This window comes from Pelobates fuscus, chromosome 10 (assembly GCF_036172605.1).
Source record: "Pelobates fuscus isolate aPelFus1 chromosome 10, aPelFus1.pri, whole genome shotgun sequence".
In the NCBI taxonomy this organism is placed as follows: domain Eukaryota; kingdom Metazoa; phylum Chordata; class Amphibia; order Anura; family Pelobatidae; genus Pelobates; species Pelobates fuscus.
This window is the reverse complement of record NC_086326.1, coordinates 95806845-95834456: the sequence shown is the minus strand read 5'-3', so window position 1 is coordinate 95834456 and position 27612 is coordinate 95806845. Positions and strand designations below refer to the sequence as shown.

Sequence of the window (27612 nt, the reverse complement as noted above, 5' to 3'; positions counted from 1 at the left end):
TGTTGTTTATTCTGCGCCCATAGGAAATCATTAATCCCATGGAAAATCTTGGATGTGTGTTTGGCACATGCCGCGCGTGTACATCAGGTCCTCCATGCTCTTCTATGAGGAGAATTGGATTGGACCATCGCGGAGGTGACCAGGACATTGTGGGAGAAGGAGAGTAAAGCAGCGCTGACTGAATCATGTCGCAGGAAAAGGGTTTATAAAAATGATTATTTCATAATAAGGGTCGGCGCACCTATATGGCTAGGGACAGGGACACCTAAGTATTAGGAATAAAGATTTCTATTTCTTAACATTTTAGTGTTGCTTTAACCAACTGGTACTCTAGCATAAACTATTGCTCTTTTCTCTATGTTTTTTCTTAAAAGTACAACAAATAGAAATTTCAATTGACATGCATCAGCAAGTAGAACTTGTCAATATCAAGTTTCCTACAGAACATTAAATACAAACGGTATCATTTACAAAAGTTATATAAATTTGTTGTTTTGTCATTTTTTTCACTTATTACAACACTTACTTTAACATTCTCAAGGACACGTTTAAACTCCAAAGGTTCATCTTTTCCTTCCATGGCAGCAGGGTCAAGCCCATCTCCCCCATAGATAAACTGGATGACATCACCAGTGGAACTCCGGACAGTGAGGTCATACTGGGAGCAAAGGTCTTCAAGAGATTTCACCAGACGCCTCTGGGTATAATAAGTACAAAAACAGTTAAGCTGGTAAAACTAATAGAGTGTGATTATGTCACTATCAGTTCTCTGATTTTGATTGATTAAGAGATTCACGTCTTTACCAAGTAGTACATTTAAGAAATTAGTGACTTAAAGAAGATGCAAAGTTTACAAACAAAATAAAAATATATAATAAATAAAATGTCAAAATAATGTATACACATGGCTCAATGTTTTCCATTTTGAGTTACTTGTAAACTATCACTAGTTGTTTTTTTTTCAAGTATCTCTACAACTTCACTATATGTACATGAAGGTGTGGATTCGTATGAAGTGAACATGTGAATGCATGTACATATTTGTATGTAGTGTCTTGGTATGTATGAAAAGGAAAGGACAGTGTATGTAGAGTGGCATACGTAAGGAGAGAGAGAGAGAGAGAATATATATGTATATACACACACACAGGGAAGTATGTGTACGTGAGACATGCATGTAAGGAGGGTCATTTTATGTATGCCTGTGTGTAGGCAAAGGCGTATTGGCATGAAGTATCTGCATGAACACAATGGCATATTGGTATAAAATATCTGGGGAAGGGGGTGGGGGGTGAATGTGGGGACATACTGGGGGATGGGGAGATTGAATTTAAAAGTGTATGTGGGCTTCCGGTTGGCGTATCGAGGTGAACAGTCGCACATCTCAGGAGCTTAAATCGTTAAAACTTACCACCGCTGACCGCAGCCTGCACGCAGGTATCCCACACGACAAATGGGTCGCAAACACAGGAAGAAGGCGACAGAAATGACAGCCCCAGGACTCACAATCAGGGAAATGTGGAGGCGAGCACGCGGCCCGAGCGAAGCCAATATGGCGGCGCTCCACGGAGGTTGTACGGACTTCTCGGACGAGTATTCCGATGAAGCAGAAGAAGACTACCCCCTAACTCCTGACCCGAAGCCAAAGCAAACCCCAAGCACTGCAAAGAAGGACCCTGATGCCGAGCTTGTGACCACTGGGGTGCTAAAAGCCCTGCTGGCGGACCTACAACATAATATCCTCACTGATACCGCGGCCTTGAGGGGCGAACTACAAGGCCTGACAGGCCGTATCATGGTGCTAGAGGCCTCCACCCAAAAGCACGAGAGCACTATCGCCACGCTGCGGGGCGAGCTGAAAGAGCTGCACCATAAACACGCATTGCTGGAACGGCGCTTAGATGCCCAGGAGGATACGAAAAGGCAATGCAATGTTAAAATCAGAGGGCTTCCGGACGAGCTGCCGGAGACAGAAGTCCCGCGTAAAATCGATCGCCTCCTAACCAGCATACTCCCTTCAGGTAACCGTACCTCTGTCATACCCACAAACATCTTCCGGATCCCAAAACCAGCCAAAGCCCCTAAATCAGCCACCAGAGACACTATACTTACCTTTAAAAATGGAGCAGACAAGGCAACGGTCCTAACCGCCCTCCGGGGAAAAACCCCCTTACAATTTGAGAGCGCAAAGCTGACATTCTTCGAGGACCTGTCAGGGGGCACCCTGGCGTGGCGAAGATCACTCCGACCCCTCACTACCACACTCCAGCAACATAACATTCCATACCGCTGGCGGTTCCCCAGCTCACTCCAAGTGCAGCGTGGGGAAACAATCCACCAAATCCACGACCCACAGGATGCTGCAGACCTGCTACAGACTTTGGGCCTAACATGCGACTCACTTCTCCAGGCGGGCCCCAAAGCCACTACCACTCCGACTCACAGTTGGAACCCGGCAGCCAGCGCCCCGTTCGTTCCTCGGAACCTCACGCCAGTCACATATGCCGCGGTCACCACCTAAACAGAGGACATTTATGGGGTACAACCTTGAAGCCTCTTTTTCTATGGACGCTGTCCATGCTACACTGCAACCTCTTAAAAAGAGACTTTCCGACGAGATTGAACTTTCACGTAATATACACTGTCAACTAAATGTTTACTGCTAACTGCCAATTGTTTCAGCACCTCCATGAGTCATTATACATTAGTATAGCGCCCCAAAGCACGCATCAGACCTGCTCTTAGATTACCTGCCACCTATTTTGCATGCCTACATGGCACCCAACTTGTTTCTCCCTCATGTTTATTTCCTCTCCCTCTCTCATGTAGGCATAATTTGTGTTGCTCTCAGCCTAATTCACACGTTGTATATACCTAATATTGGAGCATAGACTAGGTGGAATTCCTGTCATACACCTGCCGTTACTGTTAGAACAGCAACCATGATCGGCGATGCCAAGACCCCAGGGGACTTTTCGGTATGTGCCCGGCCAGAGCCGAACATTGGTGTAGGCTGACACTCACTAACTCTCCCTGCCGCACGGCGGCCTGGACTGCTGTCATGCTATCACATCAATGCAGCCATTGAGGACTATGTCCTGCCAATTTTTAATTTTAATTTTGATTTTTCATGCCCCACATCCCCACGACAGGCGAATGATAGAAAGTTTATGATCTGTTTTTGTAACGTACTGTTTAATTAGCCTACCCACACATAACGGCTTAGCTATATCACACTCCGGCTAGACACCTCTGCAGGGGACCCGTTCAGATATACGCTGATTTTTCATGGGCTAGGTGATAGGTGTCCGGCTCCTCTCTGAGGGTTACCTCTGGGCCTCGCGCACATCGCTACTATAAACTTGGCGCTTAGCACTAGCCTGGGTAATCAACTAGTGTTACCTGAGTAAGCCTGTCTATCCCATGATATTACCAAATCGACGAATAGATCTAGCCGGTTTGCAGCTTAATAAAACACTTTAAGCCGAAGTTATGCTGCATAGTAGGGCTTCGCCTGTTAATATTAAATATTACAGAATTGACATGTACACTTATAATCACTCAGGTATTGTTTAGCCTGCCTAGCTTGTTTAGCCTATGTAACACTGTTTTGTCTTCCCTAGGCCCATTTTGTGTGAGGTCTCAATCGTGCATAGTGGACAGTATGCCACAAATGTAGGCAATAGGTTTCTTATTTGGGTTTTATTTTCTGTGTACCGTACCTACTCCACCTGAATATCCTGGCCTAACCTACTTAACCATCATCACACTCAGACCGCTGCTGTGCTTAAATATGTTTGCAGATTGGATTCCTCAAAAATTGAGTGTGCCTGATTATTAGCTACTGGTACAACTATGAAAACCTGCATGTTCATAGCATATCTACTAACATAATCGAGGCAGGACAGATTAGGAACTAACTGAACATACTGTGCTAACTAGCAGCTCTCTAAACACCATACTGCCGGACTGTCTGACCTGACGTATTTACTTACCTGCCCTCAACACAACGTCTAAGTTAGTGTATAACATTGAATTTATAAAGCCTATGACTCTTAGCATATATGATTGTTTCTACCAATGTTGTGAGTTCAACTTTTGAAATAAGCCTGTAATCACAAAAAAAAAATGCGCTAATGCCCATGCCACTGTTTTGAATGTTTGGTATACACGAGTGCGCTGTTGTGGCGTCTGTATTGTTATTGTACTCACCTGCGCAACCAAAATAAAGAATTAAAAAAAAAAAAAAAGTGTATGTGAATGCAGGATTGTATTTGCAACCCTCAAATCTGTAGCCCATATTCCCACCTCCCCATGGTCTGTAGTCCATTCTCACTTGAATACCCAGTGATATACATTGTATAGTCACACTGAAAGGACACTAATCAGTCCACAGGATTGGGGGTGGGGTGGGAGGGGAGGGGACATGGGAATTTTCTGTCGTGTGATGGATACTAAATTTAGATTTTATCCTTATTATGCATGTTCTGACAAGTTTATTAACCTCTAAAGGACATGACAGAAATATTCCGTCATGATTCCCTTTTGTTCCAGAAGCTGTGTCCTTAAGGGGTTAAATAAACACATTTGATTAAAGTTACACTGTTTGCAACTATTTAAATCCTAGGTTATTAAAAACAAAGTGGAAATGTATGCTCTGAAAGTAAAGTTCAACTGTAACTTTGAAGTGTTCCGTCATTAAAAAATGATTTAACTACAAAGTTCCACTTTTTTGCGATGTGTTTAACTGCGCACCGTGTTATGTTAATATCTCACTTTCCTGTCAGAAGCAAAGAGGCCCTTTTTAAAAATAAATAACGGTATTAGAAGACTTCATTTTTCCCCAAATGGCACACGTATTTCTAAATAAAATAAAAAACAACAAAACATAATGCAGCCAACTCTAAGAAGGGTTGTCAAAAGTTTATATATTATTAAAGCCAGGCATACAATTTTAATTTGAAACGTGTCCATGGAAATGTATGTTAAACCATCAAATGGATTGGGTCCAGCAATGCAATTATAGCAGAGTGGTGCTTGTCCAAACATGACCATGTTTAACCTACACTGCCCATTTAGAATTATACTGAAAACCTGTAGAGATGTAAGCCCCTTAGGGAATGAAATTGGACAGTAATCTTCTGAGATGGGATTGTACATTGACAAGTTCATGTCATCCCTGAACCAGTGCTGTAAACAATTATGCAGCTGTATTCCTTAACAGGAGAATTTACTTGGCTCCACTATGAGTTAGGCTTGCCAAAACAGACATTTAAAAATGGACCCTTGTGAATTTTACACTGTATGTGGTAGCACAGAATATACACAGCCCCGCTGATTTGAGTCAAACACAGCCAGAATGGAGTAATAAAGTTATTCATAAATTATATATATACTGCTGCCCTGCACTTGGTTTACTTCATTTAGCACATATTCATTTGCATTGTGAGTATATTCATCCACTTTAATTGTATAGTCTTGACACGGTTTTTAATTGCTTTACCACATTAATTTTGTATACTCACAGAGCTCTTCCAATAGATTAACTTAATACACTTTGGCTTATTTTGTACTATTTAATTTGTCTGCCACATTAGGAATTAGTATAGGACCCACCGATATTGGGTTTACTGTGACATAGTTGTGGGCTTAACACAATATGGCCACGTGGTGGAAGTGAATCCCCATATTTGTTTTCTTAGATGGGCGAATTAAGTAGCCTGATAACATTATTAGTGTATTTTTATGTGTGTGCCGTAACTTAATTTGTATCACGTATGAATATTGGCCACAACGGCAGCACCATTCCTGTAGAATGCCTTTTTCGGGTGTGCCCCCAATCTTTTTTGTTATTGCTCTGCACTTGGTTTATGACATCTCGTACTGGGTGGAACATACAATTTAATATGGTCGGGAATCATTCTAAAGACCACTTTTCAGCTCTAGAATTTCGTTACTGAGCCGAAGGGATTTGAAAGTGGAAAAGAGGCCGATAATTTGAAAACAAAAGCATTTTCAGCACCAAATTTAAGGGAATGGTTTCTTTTCTTTTTTTTTTAATGATTTTTATTGGTCACTGTGCTTGAAGTAGAACAAGTGCAGAGTATGCAGAAATTTACAGTGAAACCGTTTTTCAGGAATTACATTGGAAAGTAGACCACCAAGCAGGGTTGAGTAGACATAACATGTAGATAAATAAGGACTCCAAAGTCCGTAATCCAATTTAAGGGAATGGTTTCTATCTTACCTGCATGTATCCAGTTTCTGCTGTCTTGACAGCAGTGTCCACCAGACCCTCTCGTCCAGCCATGGTGTGAAAAAAGAATTCGGTAGGAGTCAAACCTGAATAGAAACTGTTGGCCACAAAACCTTTGGCTGCTGGAAGCTACAAATTAAATAAAAGTAGGTTTCAAAAACAAAGAAGCAAAAATAAAATCCTCAGGTGCGAATATGGAATAAATGATTACTTCAAGCCCATTCATTAACAAACGGAGATTAAATCAGAGCTTGCTGAACGTGAAACTTCCAGTTGCTAAGGTCTATGACTAATATTCAACACTATGGCTCATTGAAGTAGTCTAGGTGCACTGTCCCTGTCAGCTTAAGCCTGCAATGGCAATTTTTACAGGTATTGATAAACTGCAATAATTACCTTGCAGGTTTAACTCAACCTCAGGTGGCTCTCTACCAGAGAGCCACTAGAGGCACTTGCAGGTGGCTAGGCGACTTTTTGTCACCCAACACTGGACCTTTTCTTTGTGTAATTTTTAGACTGTACTACAACAAGATAAGGGGAGCATAGTATGATGTACCTTCTAAGGGTAAATTATGTCAGAAAGTAGACAGTAACGTGAATATGAACAAATGGTGTCATACATGCTACAAAACAACAGCTGTTATATGAAAGATTAAGTGCCCCATAAGATGGTGTATAAAGAAGTCTCCCAAATACTATATACGAACAATGTTAGTCAAATAAATTGTAAACACTGTAAAACTGTGAGGTTATTATACTAGATATCAGGAACCATGAACTTGAATGAGATTGGGAGGAAACCTCACAGGTAAGTTACAGGTAGACTAGAAAATATGTGCTGATATTCAAATATGAATGGGAGCTACACGTGTCTGTATATATTCTGCCATGATTGAAGAACTTCTAAATTCCAAATGGTCCAAACAGCTAAATGTTATCATATCTATGACGGATTATAGAAATTCGCTCCACCGGTTTTCTAATCTCTTCTACACAAAGACACCACTGAATTATAGTAGAGGGTTGTGTATGTATAAGTATATCACTTTAACACTATTATATACACAGCTTGAGGCTTACCAGACCAGATTTATCCTGATCTCATTCTAGATTTTTTAACAACAACAAAAAACCAAAAACAAAACAGCTGTTTTAAAGAACACATTAAGCAGTGTTATTGTGTCACCTTTGAATGTTTCTCAAAGTGTGGGAGGGATCGGTTCTCAAAGCCATCAGGGACACGAAAGCCACTGATGGCCTGCTGGCCAACACAAGCAATCATCTGGGATATGTTAATGAAGGAACCTGTGGAGAGAAGACAATGATATCGTCAAAGTGAAGACAATGACATCCACATGCGAATTTAAATAAAAATGCATGCTATAAAATGTATATAATGAGAAACTATTTACAAAGAACTAAAACTGCACCGTGATAATCCCCGATACGAATGATATACATGTGAAACTTTTCAAAATGTTTTACCCTACAGTATTCTGTTAAGTTGTATCACAGATACCTTAACCATCATATAGGGTTTAGTCCATCACACCTTATGATGCCAGTGATTCAATTGTTAAATGGAACCTTAAGTTAACCAACTTCAAATTTTTTTTTGAAAATCTGAGCATAGATCCCACTATAAATCGATAGGCACTCTGTTCAGGCAAAGGCATGAAAGATTTGGAACAAAATACGTATGGTATCCTTAGTTTTCAAATAAATCTATCAGGGGCATGCTTTAGCTGACATGCGCAAAAGTCTGTACAATCAGTACAATCATAAATGGTCCGTTGCAGTTATTCATAAAGGATTCGTTTTTCAGAAAACTTCAGTTACGTTTCTATCTTACCACAAAAGCTGTGCATTTAATTGAAGAAGAACCTACGATACTACCTTTGGAGCCACAGAGGGCCATGATGAGTGGGCTGTTGCTCTTATCCAGTTCCCTTAGACAGGCGCTACCAGCATGGTCTCTGATTACTGATAACTCTCTCAAGATCAGGGCCTAGGATAGAGGAAAGAAAAACACAAACAAGCAGAGCAAAAATTATTCACTTAAAAGACTTGCAGGAGTAAAAGGTAAAACACACACAATATTGCAACACAGTAACTACTAACTACTATGCTCTAGTAACATGGCAGGAAGACTGTAACAAAACATTTCCCTGGAATCCCCCCAACATAAACAACAAATATATTTTAATTTAATATATAGGTTGTCTTAAATGCCAGACCTACACTGAAGAATGGATATTGGATCTGTAATGTTATTTAACAAATCACGTACCTCCAAAGTTTCCTCCGCACTGCACCCAGGTTGCTGTTGCAATTTGCCTGTGTTTAGAGCCTCTATATATTCATCACATTTCTTATATCCAGCATCTAGAAGATCCTGTTTGGCCTTCAACAGCCCCTGTCCTGGTGTGACATCCCCAATACCAATAGAAAAACCACGGTTGGCTGCGGGATCATCAACAATGACATCATCAGAGCTTTTCCAAAGTGAACGAATCTACTCATTGGTGTATGTAAACACTTTCAAATTTAGCAACACTTCAAAACACAGTTACATCGTTTTTGAAAAATTCTTTCATTGTTACACAGATCTACTGGTAAAGAGCCCTTATAATAGTAAATAGAAGAGACTTCCACTTATACCTTATCACTGAAATATTAGAATGTAAGCTCATTTGAGCAAGGCCCTCAACCCACTCTGTTCCTGTCGTCCAACTTGTGTTGTTGCAAATACTTGTCTGCAGAATGCAAGGAAAAAAAAATTAAACATTCTATTGCATACTCACAAAGGTAAACTGGTGCCAGTCTTGCCAAGCGTGACATTGAATTGGCAGCTTCCATCTGCCCCCAGTCTCGCAGAAGGATGTAGAATATGTTGTTCTTGGAGCCAGATCCCAGCGTTCCCTTGTCCATGGTGCCACACATCAGTTCACTGTTATGAATATTCACGTCTGCAGAAACATAAAAGACAACCGTGAACAGATCTGTTCCAAAGGCATTTCTAAATTCATATCAATGTGAAACGTGTCTGGTTCAAACCATACCTAGATTGATTCATCCTGTTTATCAAATAGAATAAGAAAGAAGAGAAGAGAAAGGAGCAATAAGGTAAATTTCGGGAAATGTGGTACAACTGATGTATAACTCAAGATATCAGCATCCAAACAAAACAAGTACAAAAAAAAAAAAAAAACAGAAAATGTTTTTACTGCCAAGTATACAATTTTTTCCTCTAATTTAAATGGTCATCAATATCCAAAACGTTATTTACACACATGGCATTAAGTACTTAAAAGGATACTGTAGTCACTAAAATAACTTTAGCTAAAAGGGAAAATGTAGTGTTAGGATTACAAATCTGTATCCCCAACACAATAGTGCCCTCTGGCCCCCACCATCTGGCTGATTCCATCACTGATTAGATATCCGATGGCTGGGATCTAATGTGCATGCGTAGCGAGGGTCGCGCACAATTAGGCCTTCCCTTATGGGAAAGCATTGCCTCCTACGGGGTTTTCTCTGACGCTGGATGTCCACATGCAGGCTCCAGGAAGAGCCTCTAGTGGCTGTCTGTAGTACTAAGAATTCCACTAGCGTTTATCAATGCAAATATTGCAGTTTCTCAAAAAAACGCTATATTTACATTGCAGGACTAAGAGGGACAGGGTCACTGCACCCACACCACTTCAATGAGAAAGTGGTCTGGGTGCCTATAGTGTCTCTCTTTAGTGAAGCAGTTTTTGTATATAGATTATGCCTCTGCCATTTATGAGATAAATCACTTTTTGTTTTGGTTTATACAGCCCTAGCCATGCCTCCCCTGGCTGTGACTGACACAGCCTGCATGAAGACGAAATGGTTTCATTTTCAATCAGATGTAAACTTACTTTAAACATTTTTATCTCCTGCTCTGTAATTTGAACTTTAATTACATACAGGAGGCTACTACAACATTTAGTTAGCTATTAACAGAGCAGGCGATAAGAAATTGAACTTGAAGAAGAAATTTAAGAAACAGAACTTGCAATAAAGGAAGTATAAACATTAGATAATATTTTACAGAGAGTGTTTAGGAAGGCTATGTAAGTCACATGCAAGGAGGTTTGGCTATGGCTGTATAAGCAAAGTGATATAACTCCTAATAGCAGAGAACTGAGCAGTGAGACTGCAAGGTCCTGATCTATACACCAAAACTGCTTCATTAAGCCAAAGCGGTTTGTTGACCATAGTGTCCCTTTACACCGAAAAAGGTCAAATGGGTGGATTTAGAGCACGTCTATACAAAGAGAAAAAAAGTGGAACTTTTCCAGGCAAAGTAATGTAACAAACATAACATTAAACACATTGCCAAATGGTTGATAGATCTATTCAAAAATGGAAAGTGCAGAAAAGTTGACAGTACTCTAGTAGAGTGGGCCACAGTCCTGTCCAATAGTGGCTTATCAAAAAAAAAAAAAAAAAAGTCTATAGTTTTCTTGTTTGAGTAAAGATGTTAATAATATTGTCTAATTGCCAAACATATTTTACCTTGCCAAGCTATGCACATGTGGGCCATACTATAAAAGACAGGATCTCAAGATTCAGATCTTGAAGTACAAAGTAAAGCTCAAGAGAATGTTGAAGGTTTTCACTTGGGCATCCTGATCATATCCAAGTGTCAAGAACTGTGGGGCTATGACAGAGTAATAAAGATAATCAGATTTCTGGTGGTTCCATGCCATGAACTGAGTGAGTTTTTAGATAAATTAGCCTGAAGTCCCATGGAACCATTACGGCATCTATCGAAGGGTACCAACTGATCCAGCGAACATTATCTGGCATAAAACTATGCTATGAGTTATGTCCACTGTGGCCCACATCTGGACAAACATGTTTGGGTGGTCACTCCACTCCCTCATGTTACACTATTGGCAGCCTGACATCTGCGTCCCAATATTCCCCTTGAAAGCAACAACCTGAAAGAGTCAGAGGTTTCATTCAGAAGAGGATTACTCAGGCTGGTAAGTAAAAATAATTTGGAAAAAAATATATCCCTTAATCCCATGTCACCATTCTTGCCAAAGATGGCACCAAGCTAGAAAACTATAATCAAACAATCTCACTTAATGGAGAAGATATTTGGGGGTCCAGCTTGTTCAAGCACCTTTATAAAAGGACAAAACTAAACTGGAAATTCCAGTAGGAGAAAATATTTAGTGAGTGTGTTTTGTTGCAACAGATTTTATGCAATAAAAGTATATCAAACATACCTGCATATTAAATGTTAGGTTAAGAACAAGTAGCTAATGTTCACTTACATGAATCATTGTAACAAAGATCCTCTCCTTTTCCGCAATACTGCTTGCCTTTAGTCCGTAAATTGGCACGGACAGGATTATCAAGGCTGGGTTGAAGGATAAGACCAAAAATCTGCTTCCCCGTCCACAGTGTCACAGGCTAAAGAAATGGAAATCAATGAGAGAAAAATAAAATTCTCTCTCTAGCACAACTTGCTACACCTATATGTTACTTGACAAAAGCATACCTTGAGAATGGTAGGAGGAGGGAGTCGAACTTTAATCTTCTCATCTTTCCCCACCAGAATAGAAGCAATGATTTGACAGGTCTTTGAGCGGTCAAAAAATGTGTCCTTTGATGTGATGAGGTAGGCAGCTGGTGATGGAGAGGTTAGTAGTGTGATAGATATTATCTCTTAACTTATTGGATATTGCATAGAGAACTACAGAATATGAATTATTAAATCATTAATTGCACAGACCTGTGAGAAAATCCTGGATGGCTGCTATCAGAGGTTCTCCATTTCTTGGTGTTACAAGGTTGGCTTTAGTCTGAAACATAAGTGTAAAAAATTAATGTTAATGTCTAATTTTGATTACCCAATACTAAAAAAAACAAACCAAAAGATAAAAATCACACTAGTGAGAGGAAAAAGAAGACATTTAGTCCTAAAAGCTTATTATAGTTTGCCAGAAATTACTGAGCAAAAAACCAACAAAAAACAAAACAAAAACACAACTCTCACCATTAAATAAACAAATAAATTAAAAGTACAACTACAATCATGACTGCCCACTTACAACATCCTGTATGTCTTCTAATACCTACCTGGTATTAGAGACAAAGTACAGTCTCAATCATCTATTAACAAATTTTACACTCGCGTTGTAAAAGGGGTTTCCCATTATACAGACTGACATTACTGCACAGGAGCCTTAATACTGGGTCAAGAGCTACAGATATAGACCCAAAAACCTCTCTGGCGGTAACCCCCTACAACTCCACTTTCACTACTGCCCATATGAATGCACAGATACAAAAGGAATAAAAAGGGAAGAACTGACCAGTTTTAGAAAGTGCCTTTAAATTCAACAATCAATTTTCTGAGGAACATACTACAATCTACTCTGTAATTATCTAGTCAGAATTACTTACTCCCATTAACACGTAGGCTTCGGCCTTGGCTTCCTCTGTCTGGGGCAGATGTAAATTCATTTCATCTCCATCAAAATCAGCATTGTAAGGGGTACAGACACATTCATTGAAGCGGAATGTCCTGTGTGGTTTAACACGGGCCTGCAAAGATCAAACAAAGTGCACAGACGCAGACAGTTTATGCATTTGGCGTGTTTTCCCCCACAAATTGCAGTGTTTAAAAGAGCCCAATTCAGAACTCAAACAATTGAAAAGGCTTGCTTCATATATCGCCCTAGTAAGCGATACACTGACAGAGCATTCTCAAGCCTTCTGCCATCACTTCTGCAAAAAGTGCAGAATATATTAATTATATTAATATTAAATATGCATATTCATTGCGGTCACTCACAATATGAGCCATGATGCTGAGCTTGTGCAGAGAAGGCTGTCTGTTAAAGAGAACTATATCTCCATCTATAAGGTGCCTCTCCACAATGTCTCCGAACCTCAGTTCCTGAGCAATCTTCTCACGATTTCCATACTTCAAGAATCTACCCAATAATAATGGACAAGAGAGAACAGTCAGTGTTTATGTATTCACTATATAAACAATCCGTTAAAACCAAGTCAATGGGGATTAATATGTCCTTACTAACCATGACATTGAGGCATATGTTCTGGTGCCCTGATGAGATTAAGAGTTAAATAGTGGCCAGCATATCTCAATTACTCACAGGTGGCTCGAACTATAGAACTCTAATTCCAAACTGTGGCAGCAGGAATATATAGGCTTAGAACGTGCTATCATCACCCAAGCACGTCTATTTGTGCCTTTAGATACATCACAGACCAGGCCACATCTGACCACCCAAAACCAGTCAAGACTAATTGTCCAAAACAGTATAATTATTAGATTAGTCCCAAATTGTAAAACCTTGGACCATAGTAAAGCATGTCTAGCAAGGGGAATTACATATAAACATGTTTTCAATTTCATAACACTTTTGTATAGGAGTTTACACAACTGGATATAACACAAATAAAAAAGGAACCTCTTCATCTGGGTGTGTCTCTGCTGAATGAAGTTGGCTCCCGGATGAACATCTGGCCCACTCTGCACTAATTTCCGCATAAAGTGGATATTTGCCTTGTTTACCTATACAAAGCAGAAAGGAGAAGAATGAAAATCTCATCCACATTATCCATTTTTGTCTAAAATAGAGTAACTAGTGGCTTGAAGTAAGTGATGGTTTTGTAGGGATTCTCAAACTAGAATCACTTTAAAAGGACATGGTTAGCAGTAGTATGATTGAGCACTAGGAAACTATTTAAATGTAGCCTTAACAGGAGAGTAAATGTGTATTCTACACCCCCAAACACGCTTGCGTAAAGAGTGTGACTTTTCTTGATGGAAAAAAAACCAAAAACACACCTACGTTTTAGCTTCTGGAAGTGTATAAGCTACATGCGGTTTTTATTTTCCATTTTCGCCATTATGTTATCTCGATATTTACAATTACAGACTGAAAGAAAAAGCCCTGTCAGCACTAACCTTTTCGGGAAAGGTCAATATTTTAGCTACATGGACAGGAACAGCAACTTCGTCAATTCGGAGATTTGGGTCAGGAGAAATCACAGTACGTCCAGAGAAATCTACTCTCTTACCAGAGAGATTTCCTCTGAATCGACCTGAAAGAGAATGGGTGGTCAAAGTGACACTGTAAGGAACAGGTTTGTTTTTCCCCATAGTTTTTAGTTTAGCTTTTTTTTTTAATACCATAATTTATTTACTAGAAGTGAAAGCCATGCAGAAAAGAAATGAATGCTGTTTTTTTTTTGTTTCACATGGGTAAATTTTTCAGGGGATGTATGAACATATTTAAAGGAATTAGGCGCAATATTTCCATCCATTAATCGACCACGGGAAGGATAAGTTATATTTTATTTTGTCCACACAACCCCTACAGCCACCGGATGACACCAATGCCACATCAGCTCATCTTGCTGGACCCTTGCATTGCATCACTGCAGCATGGCAACAAGGATGTACTTTTTGAAATTTATGTTCTACTTCAAGTTTGTAACAATTCTTCAAATTACAAAAATAAAAAAATCCCTGGCTCTGGGCTCTACATGGTACCTTTTAACTCATTACACTTTCTCTCTCCCTTATTTTTTTTTTTAACTAAAGACAGGGGTTCATAAACTGCTTATAAAAAAGAATTAGATTTATTATTTGCAAAACTGTACACTTTACTACATAATGGAGATAAACCAGCATGGTTGTTGTAACTTATAACTAGGAGGCTATACGTACATGTTATTTTAATTACTGGTTTTGGTTTTAAGCTATGTGTCACACTGGATATGTGTGCGTCTGTTTCTTCACAGAATTTAAATGAAGCATCAGACAATGTTGTAGCAGACAATTATAGGGAGACAGATTAACATCAAGCACATCTACAGCTGTAGAGATGGTGACAGTCTTACAAACAAATGTTTAATGAGAATGTCTGAATGTTCACAAAACATATGTTTTATTTGAATGTGACCACGATTTACATGTTTTGCATGTTTACTGTGGCAAGGTGTCCGGCACCAAAATCAAGCATTAACCCCTTAAGGACACATGACATGTGTGACATGTCATGATTCCCTTTTATTCCAGAAGTTTGGTCCTTAAGGGGTTAAAGCATCAAAACAGTTTAATCCCTAAATGAAGACACCCCTGCCCTCAAAATAGCTTGATTAAGCTAAAGTTATTATGAGGATGGGGTGTGCCGTTAATACCATAAGTGCACTAATATGTTTTGCTTGTAGGTAGTAAAAAATAAAAATAAAAATAAATTATAGAATGCATGCAAGCCCATGTTCACCTAAAAATTCTACAGTTTATTATTAAATGGTGGGGTGCGGAGGTGCAGAGAGTGGTTGCATATCTGCGGATTCATTGGCTAAAATACCTAAAATCATTACCAGCACTGCCGCAATCCGACTCCCAAGGGGTCCCAGATATCCAAAAAGCTTAAGACCCTCTCGGGGACGGTAACCAGAGAATGTTCAACTCTTTCAAGCGAGGCATAGGCCAAAGACGTCAGAGCAGCCTGAAAATCCCAGCTCATCCTCCTCCGAGGAATTGTTGGATGCTCTTGACCCTATACCAGAGGCTGCACAGCCGGGAACTCACCTACAGACAGAGCACCAGATGGCCCCAGCTACATAAGGCGACATCATGGACCTTATGGTCACTATCCAGGACTTTTTTTCGAGCAGATCTGGCGGTGGTCCAGGAGGAGGTAGCTATTGCTGACTAGGTTAAAGCTATTGCTGACTAGGTTAAAGCAACAGAGGAGGACATCTCCTCCTTATCGCAATGCTGTTGCTGTGAAACAAATAACATGAAACAGCTGCACATGTCATACACGGCCATGAAGAAACGGCAGTACAATCAGTGACAGCGCAATAATCTTAAATCTGAATTGTTCCTCAGTGAGCGAGCTTATAAAACAAAAGGCCTCTAACACAGCTACAAACACCTTGTGGACATGTGGAAGGTAGCCTCCTTCGTCTCCTGCTCAGAAGTGGACAATGGCTGACTTTTCATTATATTTTCTTTGGTTTTCTATTTTTAGGCCGTATCTGGCCTTACCTTAATACATATAGTGGTTCGATTGTTTCCATAGCAATTGTAGGATTTTATGATCCAATCTGCTGTTTCATTGCAATATGTTCTCACCTTACTACACAACTAATCTTATGCCCCCCCCCCCCCCAAGCATTACATAGTTGTGTATCACCAGGTCAGGATAATTACTTGCATATTATTAATAGCTATTGTGTCTTGCGTTATCACTTATAGGTATAGCAAGTTAGTATCCCGAGATGCGCAATGTCATACCTTAGGTTTTTCAACATTAATCGTATTGTCACAAGCTTAGCTTCAGTACAACGTGTACCATGTCCAAGACCTTGCATAGCCTAGTATTACTCTTAATAGTCTATTTAGACAGGCACTGCTTCTGTTTATAATATGTTTTCATTAGACATAAAACCAAAAATGAGGCATTACTAAACAGGAAATGTAACTCATCAATGTTAACGATGTATTAACCCTATATTGTTTACCACTCGTACATTTCCCACTCTTTATTCTGTAACCCATTTCGCATGCCTTAATAAAAGAAAGATTGACAAAAAAAATGTTTTTTTAAAAAAATGTTGTAACGATGTAGTCAGAATAGCTCACCTTGCTTTCCCTTCAATCTCTGGACAAACCCACGCGTCCATTTCTTGGGAGCCATATTCATAGGGATTCCTGAGAGTTCGCTGTTGATGTACAAAGCACACTGCAGCTGCAGAAAATCCCAATCCTCCATAATCATTTGGGTCTTGGCACCCGTCATCCTGTGCTACAAGGAGATAAATGCAAAAAAAAAAAAAAAAAAAGCACTTCAGAAAGTAACTAAAGGTTCTCCTGTCTTATTTAACAAAAGTAAAACATGGACAGAGAACAGCACTGAAAAAGGCAAGGGAACACACGAACCGAGAACTAACCACCAAGACAGTGAACCTGACACAGGCACACAAACAAACACTGGATGACACACTCCTAGGGGAACTCATGGTAGCACGCGAAGAATTAGCACGGGTCCTGCGACAATCGTACACTAGGGCACCAAATCCCTTTTCCACGCGGAGGGAGACAAATGTGGCAGGTTACTTGCTAGAATGATCAACAAAAAATGCTCCATGACATATATTGCGCGCATGGGCGACACCTCGGGCCAGCTATGCCACATGCCAGACCAAATAGCCACAGCAATAACATGCTTTTATACAGACCTATATGCACTCCCCTCACACACCCTCCGAGCTGACCTGAAATCGAGGGCATCTTGCATAAGTTCATACCTTACTAGATACACAAAAGCCAAACTTTCCTCGGATGCAGCGGAAGCCCTGGAGGCACCACTGACTGAGGGGTAACTGGCCCTTGCCATCAAAACCTCAAAGACGGGCAAAAGCCCAGGCCCTGACTACCTCCCGATCGAATACTACAAAGCCTTTTTGGCGACCTTGTCCCCCCAATTTATCTCGGCCTTCAACTCCATACCAGAGGGAAATGCAATCCCTCAGCAGACATTGGCGGCCAACATCACCCTGTTACCAAAGGAGGGGGGAGATACCGAATGGTGCATTGGCTACCGGCCCATCTCGTTGCTTAATTGCGACCTACGCTTGTTCGCCAAAATACTAGCAGCGAGGTTGGGTCCGCACATACCAGACTTGATCTCACCTGATCAGGTAGGATTCGTCCCACACAGAGAAGCCAGGGACAGCACGGTACGAGCCTGTATTACCAAGCATGCCACATGCAACGGGCCCTGGAATGGGCAAAGGAGGGGATATGCAAACCCTGGAAGGCCATCGAAGCCCATCATGCGGGCCGGCCCCTCTCAGCCCTCCTGTGGCTTGACCCCACCATCGGCAGACGGCTAGTCTCCCAACAACCGTTCGTTACAGCCACTCACTCCACATGGCACTCACAAGCGAGAAAACTACGTCTCTCCTCCTTCCCATCCCCACTACTACCCCTGGCGTACAACCCTGATTTCAAACCGGGGATAAGACCAAGTAACCTCCGCTGCGTCCTCCCACAAGACATACCCAGACTCCGAGACATAACCACTAACGGGAAAATCCTGCCACTACAGACACTCACGGGCACATCCAATCACACCTTCATGACGGGCTTTAGATACACCCAAATTAAGAGCTGTTACAGTCTAAGCCTGCTAACTGCATGACCTTATGAAGAGCTGTTACAGTCTAAGCCTGCTACAATAGGCTTTGGAGATCGTGAGTGACCCAATACCAGACCATATCTATTCACCATTTTGTTATACAGTATTATGCTATGTACATTATTTGTTTTTAGATCGATCCGGCAGATCTTTGACAGAATTACCTATGTACAGATATAAGTATATCACTGTGGTTTTATATATATAGCACCCCCCTCCTGTTTTTGTTCTTTATCACTGTTTACACCCAAATTAAGAACTACATTGCCGCCATACCCCAACGCCCTGACATCCATTTGAACAACTGTGCCAGGACCCGGATCCTATGCCCCACAGCATCTCCTACCTCTACTCAATGCTACAACGACAACAGGGGCACCCCCCTTCATGTCCAAATGGAAACCGCCATAGGTTAAACACTCACCGAGAACCAGTGGCACAAGACACCGGAACGCCTACAGAGAATGCACATAGATACGGATGGTCTCTGCTGGAGGTGCGGGGGAGGGGAGGGATCCTTCCTCCACATATGGTGGGAATGCCCACTCATAGTACCGTTCTGGGAAAAAATAGCCTCCATAGTGGCCCTGTTCACAGACAACACACCACCCTTTAAGCCAGCCCCCTACCTCCTGCACCACACGACAACCCCTACACCACGATACAAACGCTCCCTGTACCCCTGTACTGGGAAAAGGACACAATCCCAACACTTTCCCTCTGGTTTACTAAAATGGAGGAGCTGCGAGTTACAGAGCTCTGGTACACTGCCCAAGACCGAGCACAGACACACATAGATGCCCTGGCTGGTGCGAGTGGGCACAGAGGCGTTTCGGACCACGTATCTGACCATGGGGGGGGGAGGGACTGTCAACCGTCAGCAGGAGACACAGGGAGACTAACTGGACGACCCACACCCGCTTCCTGTGTACGGCACCCCACTCCGCCCTCTTATCTCCTCCCCCCCCGAAAGGTCCTGAGCAGAGCGTGTGCCCTGAAGCCCGGGGCGTGGGACGGAAACTGACCCCGCGGGGGCATACTGCCGTGCACAAGATGCAGAGCGCATGCCCAGCCAGATTGCTGAGGTTAAACCATTATACTCGTCAGGGAATAGTCACCTGCAATACCTAAAATGGCTTATGGCCACATGCATTCACATTATCTGTGTGGGGACAGGCGGGTACCCTCCCGAACACGCAGGAGTCCCCAGTTCTACTGCAAGTCCCCAGTTCTTCCCCCTGACTGGGGAGATGGCCCGGTCGGCAGACAGGAACCTAAACGCCACAGCAAATGGGGCGGAAGCCCATTGGTTTAGCCTGTTACAAAGTTTATTAGTTAAAATGGGATCGCAGGACATTCCCTATGTTATCTTCATCAACACTGTACGTAGTGCAAAGCAGATTCTGATAGAATCATTGTGGGGAGGCAACACCTCATTCCACCGTCACATAGGACACTAGGCACGATACCACCGGGTACATGCGTGTCTAGAGGGGATCCTGAACAAATGGAGACCTGCAAGTCTCACTAACACTTAACGGTCCTGAGGTGGGTGCTGGAAAAGGGAAAAGAAAGGTACAGAAGTGAACCTTAGGGATCGAAAACCCAACGTAAACATGGTACCCCATCAGACATAAGAGTATTGCTTATATACGCCTATGTACCACCGGACCTGCGAGTACATTATGCACATGTTATACATCTCATAATGCGACCCGCTACCGCATACCTAAAGGATTGTACCTTACAGTGTATATGCGATAACAAGTAAACAAGGGGACCTGCGCGTCCATGTTGAAATACTATGTGTTGAAAAATATTAAATAAAAACATATTTACAAAAAAAAATAATTATAAGATCAATGATGTTACTCAGATATTGAGTCAAGGCAAAGTGAGTCTAGAAAGTACTATCTTGAAGATATTTGGTATATAGATTGTTACATGTTTTAGAATCAGAAATTACTCAATAAGATGATGCATGTTCTACATGGTGGTTTCCAAGGATTTTCTTTAATTCGGGATTTAAAGAAATCATTAAATAAGCATATGTAGGGACACCAAATATGGCTAAAACATTTTACTGGGTGGTCAGGATTGGGGAGTGTGTGCAGCAATTTCATGCAAAACAAAGCAACTAGCTGATGCAGAAAAAATAATACATAAAAAAATGTTTTAAAATAAAAATATATATATAAAAAAATACATTAAAAAGTCTATGTAAAAATAACAAGAATTGCACTGGATGACTCACCTTCTTAATTACATCATTTAAAAATATGATCTCTGTCAGTTTCATGGTGAGGTCATCTTCATTGGTGCCAGATTTGAGGTCACTCACAACAGATGGGCGAATGCAAAGTGGGGGAACCAGAAGTCGAGTCAGGATCAGGTCACAGGGCCTGGCTGCGTCTGGATTCATGAGCAGTAATGGAACATCTTCAGCAGGAATACGTCTCAGTATGTTAAGCACTACGAGTGGGTTCAGGTTCTCCTGTAAGAAACAAGACAAGCTTCAGATGTTAGTATCTAAAGTGACAAATTATTTGCCAGTTTAATCCTATATACATTATTTAAAACACATGCAAAAATAAATAGAGTAAAATAACAACTGAATTGATTTTCACAGTCTGTATTTTTGTTAATTTAATGAAATGGAAAAAAAATATGAAATTAGAAAAATACATAAAGATTTTCAGATCCAGGAATTAGATCGATAGAGGTCCAGAAAAGTTTTGAATCCGGGCAAGGGAGTGGGTGAGAGGTTGCACAATATCAGTTTTGATTGCTGGATAGTGCTGTGTGCTCTCCTCTTTCTCTAGCCAGCCTAATTAAAGGGACCTTGTAACTGGAGTGGCAAGAAAACAGACAGACAATCTCACCTGTGCCCGTGCAAGTAGAGGCTCCACTTCTTTGTTATGCTCTATGGCAGTCTCAAACGACTGCAGAAAGTGAGAAACGACTGAATCCACCACCTTTTTTGTGCTCTTGTACTTCTCATGAATGATCTTTAGCAAGCCACACTTCTTCACTGAACCTGATAAGAGACCAGAGATTAATTTTAACATTAACAAGAACCGACCTACAAATGTAGAATTAGAAAAAAACAACTCAACAGGCAAATTTAACCAAATTAGTGTTGTTGTTTCCATAGTTTCTTCGAACTCTGGTAAACACTATTCTGTGAAAATAAAATTACAAATAACTTCCACATAGTTTCTCACCATTGAAAGTCCCGCAGAATAGACAAATTGTTTTTTTACGGCATTTTTCAGAAATTTTCTTCTTCAGACCTCTTTTCTGAAGGTAAGTAAGACCAGGTCTCTTCAAGTTGTCAAGGAACTGTTTCCGCTCTTCTACAGTCAGCATGATATGAGAGCATGTCTTGCATATCATCTAAGGGAAGATAGTAACATGAAAACTGAGCAATCTATTCACCATCAGTATAGGTACATGCCATAAATATTCTAGTCACTTAAAGCATTTATGTACTTGGGAAATAGCCTATTCAAACTCCTAAAAAAAGACTGGACATACCCCATTTTAAACACCCTGGGTTGTCTACTTTTGCAGATGGTATGCCATGATGGGTATAATTTTAATTCCTGGGCTGCCATAAGGTCTCAAAGGCAATATAGGCAGGCCCAGCAAATTAATATGGCAAATTTTAACGTGTAAAAACTGAAATGGGCAAGCTCTTTATTTGACCCTGTAACTTTCCAAAACACAATGAAACCCGTACATCGGGGGCATCACAGCATACAAACGTGTATTTTTCGCACTAAAAGCGTACAGCATTATAACTTTCACAGTTAAAATGTACAATTATCTCTGTCCTTAAGGGGTTAATGCTGAATGGAAGGCTGACACCAGGGACTGCAGACACTATACGCTTTTACGTATGCAAGAATAGTGAATGTACTTACCTGTAATATGCCAATCACAGCTTTGAAATACCCAACATGGAAGCAAGGTAATTCAAGGTCTAGATATCCATAGTGCCCTAGGCAATCTGCCAGGTTCTTCCCACATGTTAGACAGGGTCGGTCCTTTTCACTTGTTCCCTGAATTCCAAAAAAGGTATACAAAAACACGTGTTTTTCACATATATACAATGACTGAGCACTGGTGTATATATAAATGTCCCAGTGCTGTCTGGGATTGGTGAGCATTAAAATGTGCCAACCTACTGCTCAGGAGTTTAACTCCTACTCATCCCAGGCAGATTGGAACATATCGTGTTTTTGTGGGAAATTATAGAACCTAAATTATACATTGGTAAACTAATTATTTTTGGGGAATACATCTGTCTAATGAACTAATGCACAGATCAGAAAACACACACACATCCAATAAGGTTTCTCAATCGTATCTCCACATTAAAAATGCTGGTCAACTTTTAAAAGGTATACAAACCTGCTATTTGTGTTTAAAAAAGTCAGTAAGCACAGAGCTTTATCCTACATTTAATTTTAATTCAGATTCCATTCTTATAGTTCTTTCTCTAATAATTCTCCACACACTTAAATCTTCACTTCCCTGAAATCTTAAAACACATCAACACAGCTGTTATCCATTTGGCAAACTCTACTATGTTTTCATAATAACATGACCCTTGGCATACTTCTCATTATCAATATGGTATATCTGAGTCGTGTCAAAACCTGAAACCCGGGATACTGAAGGCCTACAAATGCCATAGATGGCGAGAGAAACATGGGAGTTGTAGTTCAGCTAAATCAGGGTTGCCAGAGTTAAATATGCCTGCCCTAAGGGATTTCTGGTTGCACAATGCCTGCTACTGGGGTCGATGGTCCTAAAATATACTCAGGCCTCATACCACTATTGGGATACAAAAGGTTTACGTACTACAGCTATAAACCAGGTTCATAGGAATACAAAAAAAAAAAAATATTGAGATTACAAGCAGTAACTCTTTTCTCATGTGTATTAGTGTATCTCTGTCAAATTGTGGTTTAAATACACTATTAGGTGTAAAATATAGTATAGACGAATAAAAAAAGAGCTTAGCAACAAACAGAATGATCACCATCTAGTGGCTGAATAAAACATTACATAAACATAAAATAAAGCCCAACCAAATTTAAACAAAGTCAGTCGAAACACAGGTTAGATCTTTTTCTTTAGAAATCAATATTTTCAGACATTTGCTACATAATGATCTATTATAGCATAATTTAATAAGGCTTACCATGCGGTGATCTAGAACGCCAAATGGAAGGGGTGAATGGTTATTGTCTTGGCTGTACAAACTCTTGCTCACCACCTGAATGTGAGCCTGTTGTCGCATCTGCTCTGCAGACTTCACCCCGAAACAGATGTGGCTTCTGATGTACCATTAACAGGAGAGACAATCAAATTAATGACAGAAGCTTTTCAATCATCACATCTACAGAAGATTTTGAAAGTAGTAGAAACCCAATCCAGATGCCAATTTGACAAGGAACTGACAGTCAGTCAGGGACTGGCTAATGTGACTGCCGTTGGTAAAGTTACATCTCCAGCAGCTATGATGTTAATTTCTATATGTGGAACATTCCAAAGCAAAATGCTGCACATACAGACTCCAGTCACCATGACCACTTCATACAGCAAGCAATACATATACATTGCACACACACTACACACAACAAGCATGCATATCACATTATGGGAGCAGATTGAGAGACACTAAGGGGACAGTGGTTGAGAACACAACATCCACGATCTAGGAAGAGGCCTTAGTCTAGTCAGAAAAAGAAGCTTAGAGGGCCACTTGAGATATATTTGTTTGTTTTAATTCCCATGCCTCTGATAGCAGTTCTCCAAATTCTGAGCAAAGCTGTAAAATTGTGTGAATTTAGGACCAGTAGTCAATCAAATACAAAGTAGTGGTTTTTGAAGGGTTACTCCAAACTCCATGACCAATTCAGTGGTTTGAAGTTGTCATTGTGCCTAAAGTCTGTAGTAGCAACCTTTCGCAATTAAACACTACACATACCAATTAAAATCCCTCTGCTGTCAGAGGTGTAACTCCACCTCCAGCAGTATCATTGGGGTGTTATTAGCCAGCCCAGAACAAGAGTTTAGGGTTGGATAATATCAATTCTGTGCATAATGGATGCCTGTCATCAACATGGATAGCATGCCATGTCCTCCTCCGGCTACATCCTTCTCCTGGCAGCTAGGGAGAGTGACATCAGCAGAGGAGGATTGGGCTGAGTGGAGAACTTGGCATTGGAACTGGAACAGAGGGAAGTTTATGGTTTGTTTATTTCTTTGTTGGAAGTAGGGATGGACACATCAGGATAACAAGGTAACCAAAACAAGTAATTTGTTTTTAAAGGGACACTAAGCTAAAAAAAAAAACAACTTTAGCTTAATGAAGCAGTTTCAATGCATAGATCATAACCCTGCAGTCTAACTGCTAATTTCTCTGCCATTTAGGAGCTAAAACACATTTACTTTTGTTTATGCAACACGTCCTCTGGCTGTGATTCACACAGTCAACATAAAAAATGGTTTCATTTCAAACTGTAAGTCACATGCATGTGAGGTGAGACTAGGGCTGAATAAATAAAATTATTTAACTCCTAAAGCGGCAGAGGATTGAGCTAAGACTGCAGGGGCATGATCTAAGCCAGGGCTGTCCAACCTGCGCCCCCCCCCCCCAGATGTTGCTGAACTACAACTCCCATGATTCCCTGGCTATCTTTTTAATTGAAAGAATCATGGGAGTTGTAGTTCAGCAACAACAGGGGGGGGGGGGGGGGGGCGCAGGTTGGACAGCCCTGGCTTAGTGTGTCCCTTTAAGACACTGGATTTTGGTTGGAGTTAAGCATGGTGACTGGGGTCTGTATGAGCAATATTTCTCTTTGAAATGCTGCACATTTGGAACTTAACCCATCCGTTGGTAAAAGTGTAACTCCACCTCCCGCAGTGTCATCAGCCAGCCTGAAACAAGAAATCCCAGCAGGCTAATGTCAATTCTATGCAACATTTATTGCACTAATTGGCTGAGAGTAGTTACCTGAGGCTTCTGCAGCCCTTCAGAAGTGCATCACTGGACCACCAGGGAGCATCACACCCCAGATAAGTGGGGAAACTGTTGCTAAACAGTTTGCCACATTAACAGGGAACTGGGCCAGAGTACTCCTCGCACCGTAACGACAACAGCGGGCTGGAATGATTATGATGCTCGGAGTAACACTTTAAAGAAACACTATAGTCACCTAAATTACTTTAGCTAAATAAAGCAGTTTTAGTGTATATATCATTTCCCTGCAATTTCACTGCTCAATCCACTGTCATTTAGGAGTTAAATCACTTTGTTTCTGTTTATGCAGCCCTAGCCACACCTCCCCTGACTATGATTGACAGAGCCTGCATGAAAAAAAACTGGTTTCACTTTCAAACAGATGTAATTTACCTTAAATAATTGTATCTCAATCTCTAAATTGAACTTTAATCACATCGCAGGGTCTAGCAAGCTATTAACATAGCAGGGGATAAGAAAATCTTAATTAAACAGAAATTGCAAAAAAGAAAGCCTAAATAGGGCTCTCTTTACAGGAAGTGTTTATGGAAGGCTGTGCAAGTCACATGCAGGGAGGTGTGACTAGGGTTAATAAACAAAGGGTTTTGACTCCTAAATGGCAGAGGATTGAGCAGTGAGGCTGCAGGGGCATGTTCTATACACACAAAACTGCTTCATTAAGCTAAAGTTGTTCAGGTGACTATAGTGTCCCTTTAACATTCCATCAATGTAATCTCTGATACCTGACAAATTATTTCAAATCAACCAATTGCCAATCTGGATATTGCACTGCATTCTATTCTTTTTTGACAAATTTCATAACCATCAACAAGAATATATATATATATATATATATATATATATATATATATATATATATATATATATATTCTTGCAAATATTAGCAACCTACTAAATCAAGTTGAATTCAAGTAAATTTGCCATACTGTTTGTGTTTTATGATTAGAGTCTACCATAGTTATTTGCATTCAATACCATCAGTGTATTAATCACTATGTACTTGTCAGTAGTATATTGCAGTATTCATCATTCACCACTCCAAACATGCCACATTCATCACACATCTTTGCTTTATAAACTATAATAATTACTTTATTTGGTACATTAGTTTCATTTCCAAGAATTGTGATGTGTACCTTAAAAAACATATTTTGTAAAGGCATAGGAGCTTTTACCAATTAAACCATTATAAAAGCACCTAAAAATACAACTTGCATTTTGGATTTAATGGTCCAGATCCTGAAGAACATCACTGATTTATTTATTTGTATTTATATATTAATCTTTCCATGAAGATACCATGCACATATAAAATACGGTCAGTCTGGGACCCAATTAACAAATACTATTAAATATTGACTGTGGTGTTTCAGCATAATAGCATGCAGTGTATGAAGCTGTCACCTGGTTTATTATTATTTAATAATTGCATTAGGTTTGGAATCACTCACATCTTTTTGGCCACATCCGTCTCCCTGAATTGTTCCTTCATATTGCTACTTGCCACTATACACCTATTACAAAATAAAGTCAAACAATCCTGATACACGTGAACTTCACAGTTTCCTTAGGATCTGCACTTATTTTGCCATGCTGTATGTGTCACTTCCGGGACACCTTTCAACTCTACCAGTGAGTACGCAATTTGTGGTAGAAAGCAGGAGCTGAGAATCATAGAGTTCTACTGATCACAGCGCCACCTTAAGGCAGAGTTATAAACAACAATACTTGATTATATTAACCCCTTCAGGACGGAGTCAATAGTGCACGTTCTGATCAAAACAAAACGTAAACAAAAACTGGAATTTGCGCTATATGTCTGTTCACCCGTAGTTCCCCTCTTTCATATTATATGCACCCACACCACTTATATATCATTTTGTTCAGGAGAAACAGGGCTTTAATTTACAATTAACTATTCATATATGGAATATAATTTATTATGAATAAAATAAAAAAAACTGTGAGAAATTTATTTATTTTTTAAAAATGTGTAGTTCCGCCTCACATTTTAGCTGTAAATGTCATAATACTGTTAGGTTTTACTGCAACAAAATGCACAT

The 27612-nt window shown here is 40.4% G+C and overlaps 1 protein-coding gene across 2 annotated transcripts in view; it reads right to left on the bottom strand.

Annotated features, from left to right (window-relative positions):
- The window catches only part of POLR3A (RNA polymerase III subunit A), a 59512-nt gene extending 32358 nt beyond the window's left edge, over nt 1–27154 (bottom strand). For both annotated transcript variants that reach the window (XM_063434197.1, XM_063434198.1), the window contains exons 1-20: nt 27001–27154; nt 23705–23840; nt 22419–22556; nt 21717–21888; nt 21375–21529; nt 20747–20986; nt 16935–17097; nt 14241–14377; nt 13741–13844; nt 13098–13239; nt 12707–12847; nt 12033–12102; nt 11799–11926; nt 11572–11710; nt 9061–9225; nt 8547–8719; nt 8153–8264; nt 7443–7561; nt 6248–6385; nt 527–697 (exon numbers count right to left, since the gene is read on the bottom strand). In XM_063434197.1, coding sequence (XP_063290267.1) covers nt 527–697; nt 6248–6385; nt 7443–7561; nt 8153–8264; nt 8547–8719; nt 9061–9225; nt 11572–11710; nt 11799–11926; nt 12033–12102; nt 12707–12847; nt 13098–13239; nt 13741–13844; nt 14241–14377; nt 16935–17097; nt 20747–20986; nt 21375–21529; nt 21717–21888; nt 22419–22556; nt 23705–23840; nt 27001–27041 — 2784 coding nt within the window. In that variant the 5' untranslated portion in view covers nt 27042–27154. The remainder of the gene's footprint in view (nt 1–526; nt 698–6247; nt 6386–7442; nt 7562–8152; nt 8265–8546; nt 8720–9060; nt 9226–11571; nt 11711–11798; nt 11927–12032; nt 12103–12706; nt 12848–13097; nt 13240–13740; nt 13845–14240; nt 14378–16934; nt 17098–20746; nt 20987–21374; nt 21530–21716; nt 21889–22418; nt 22557–23704; nt 23841–27000) is intronic.
- Between the last annotated feature and the right edge of the window lie 458 nt (nt 27155–27612).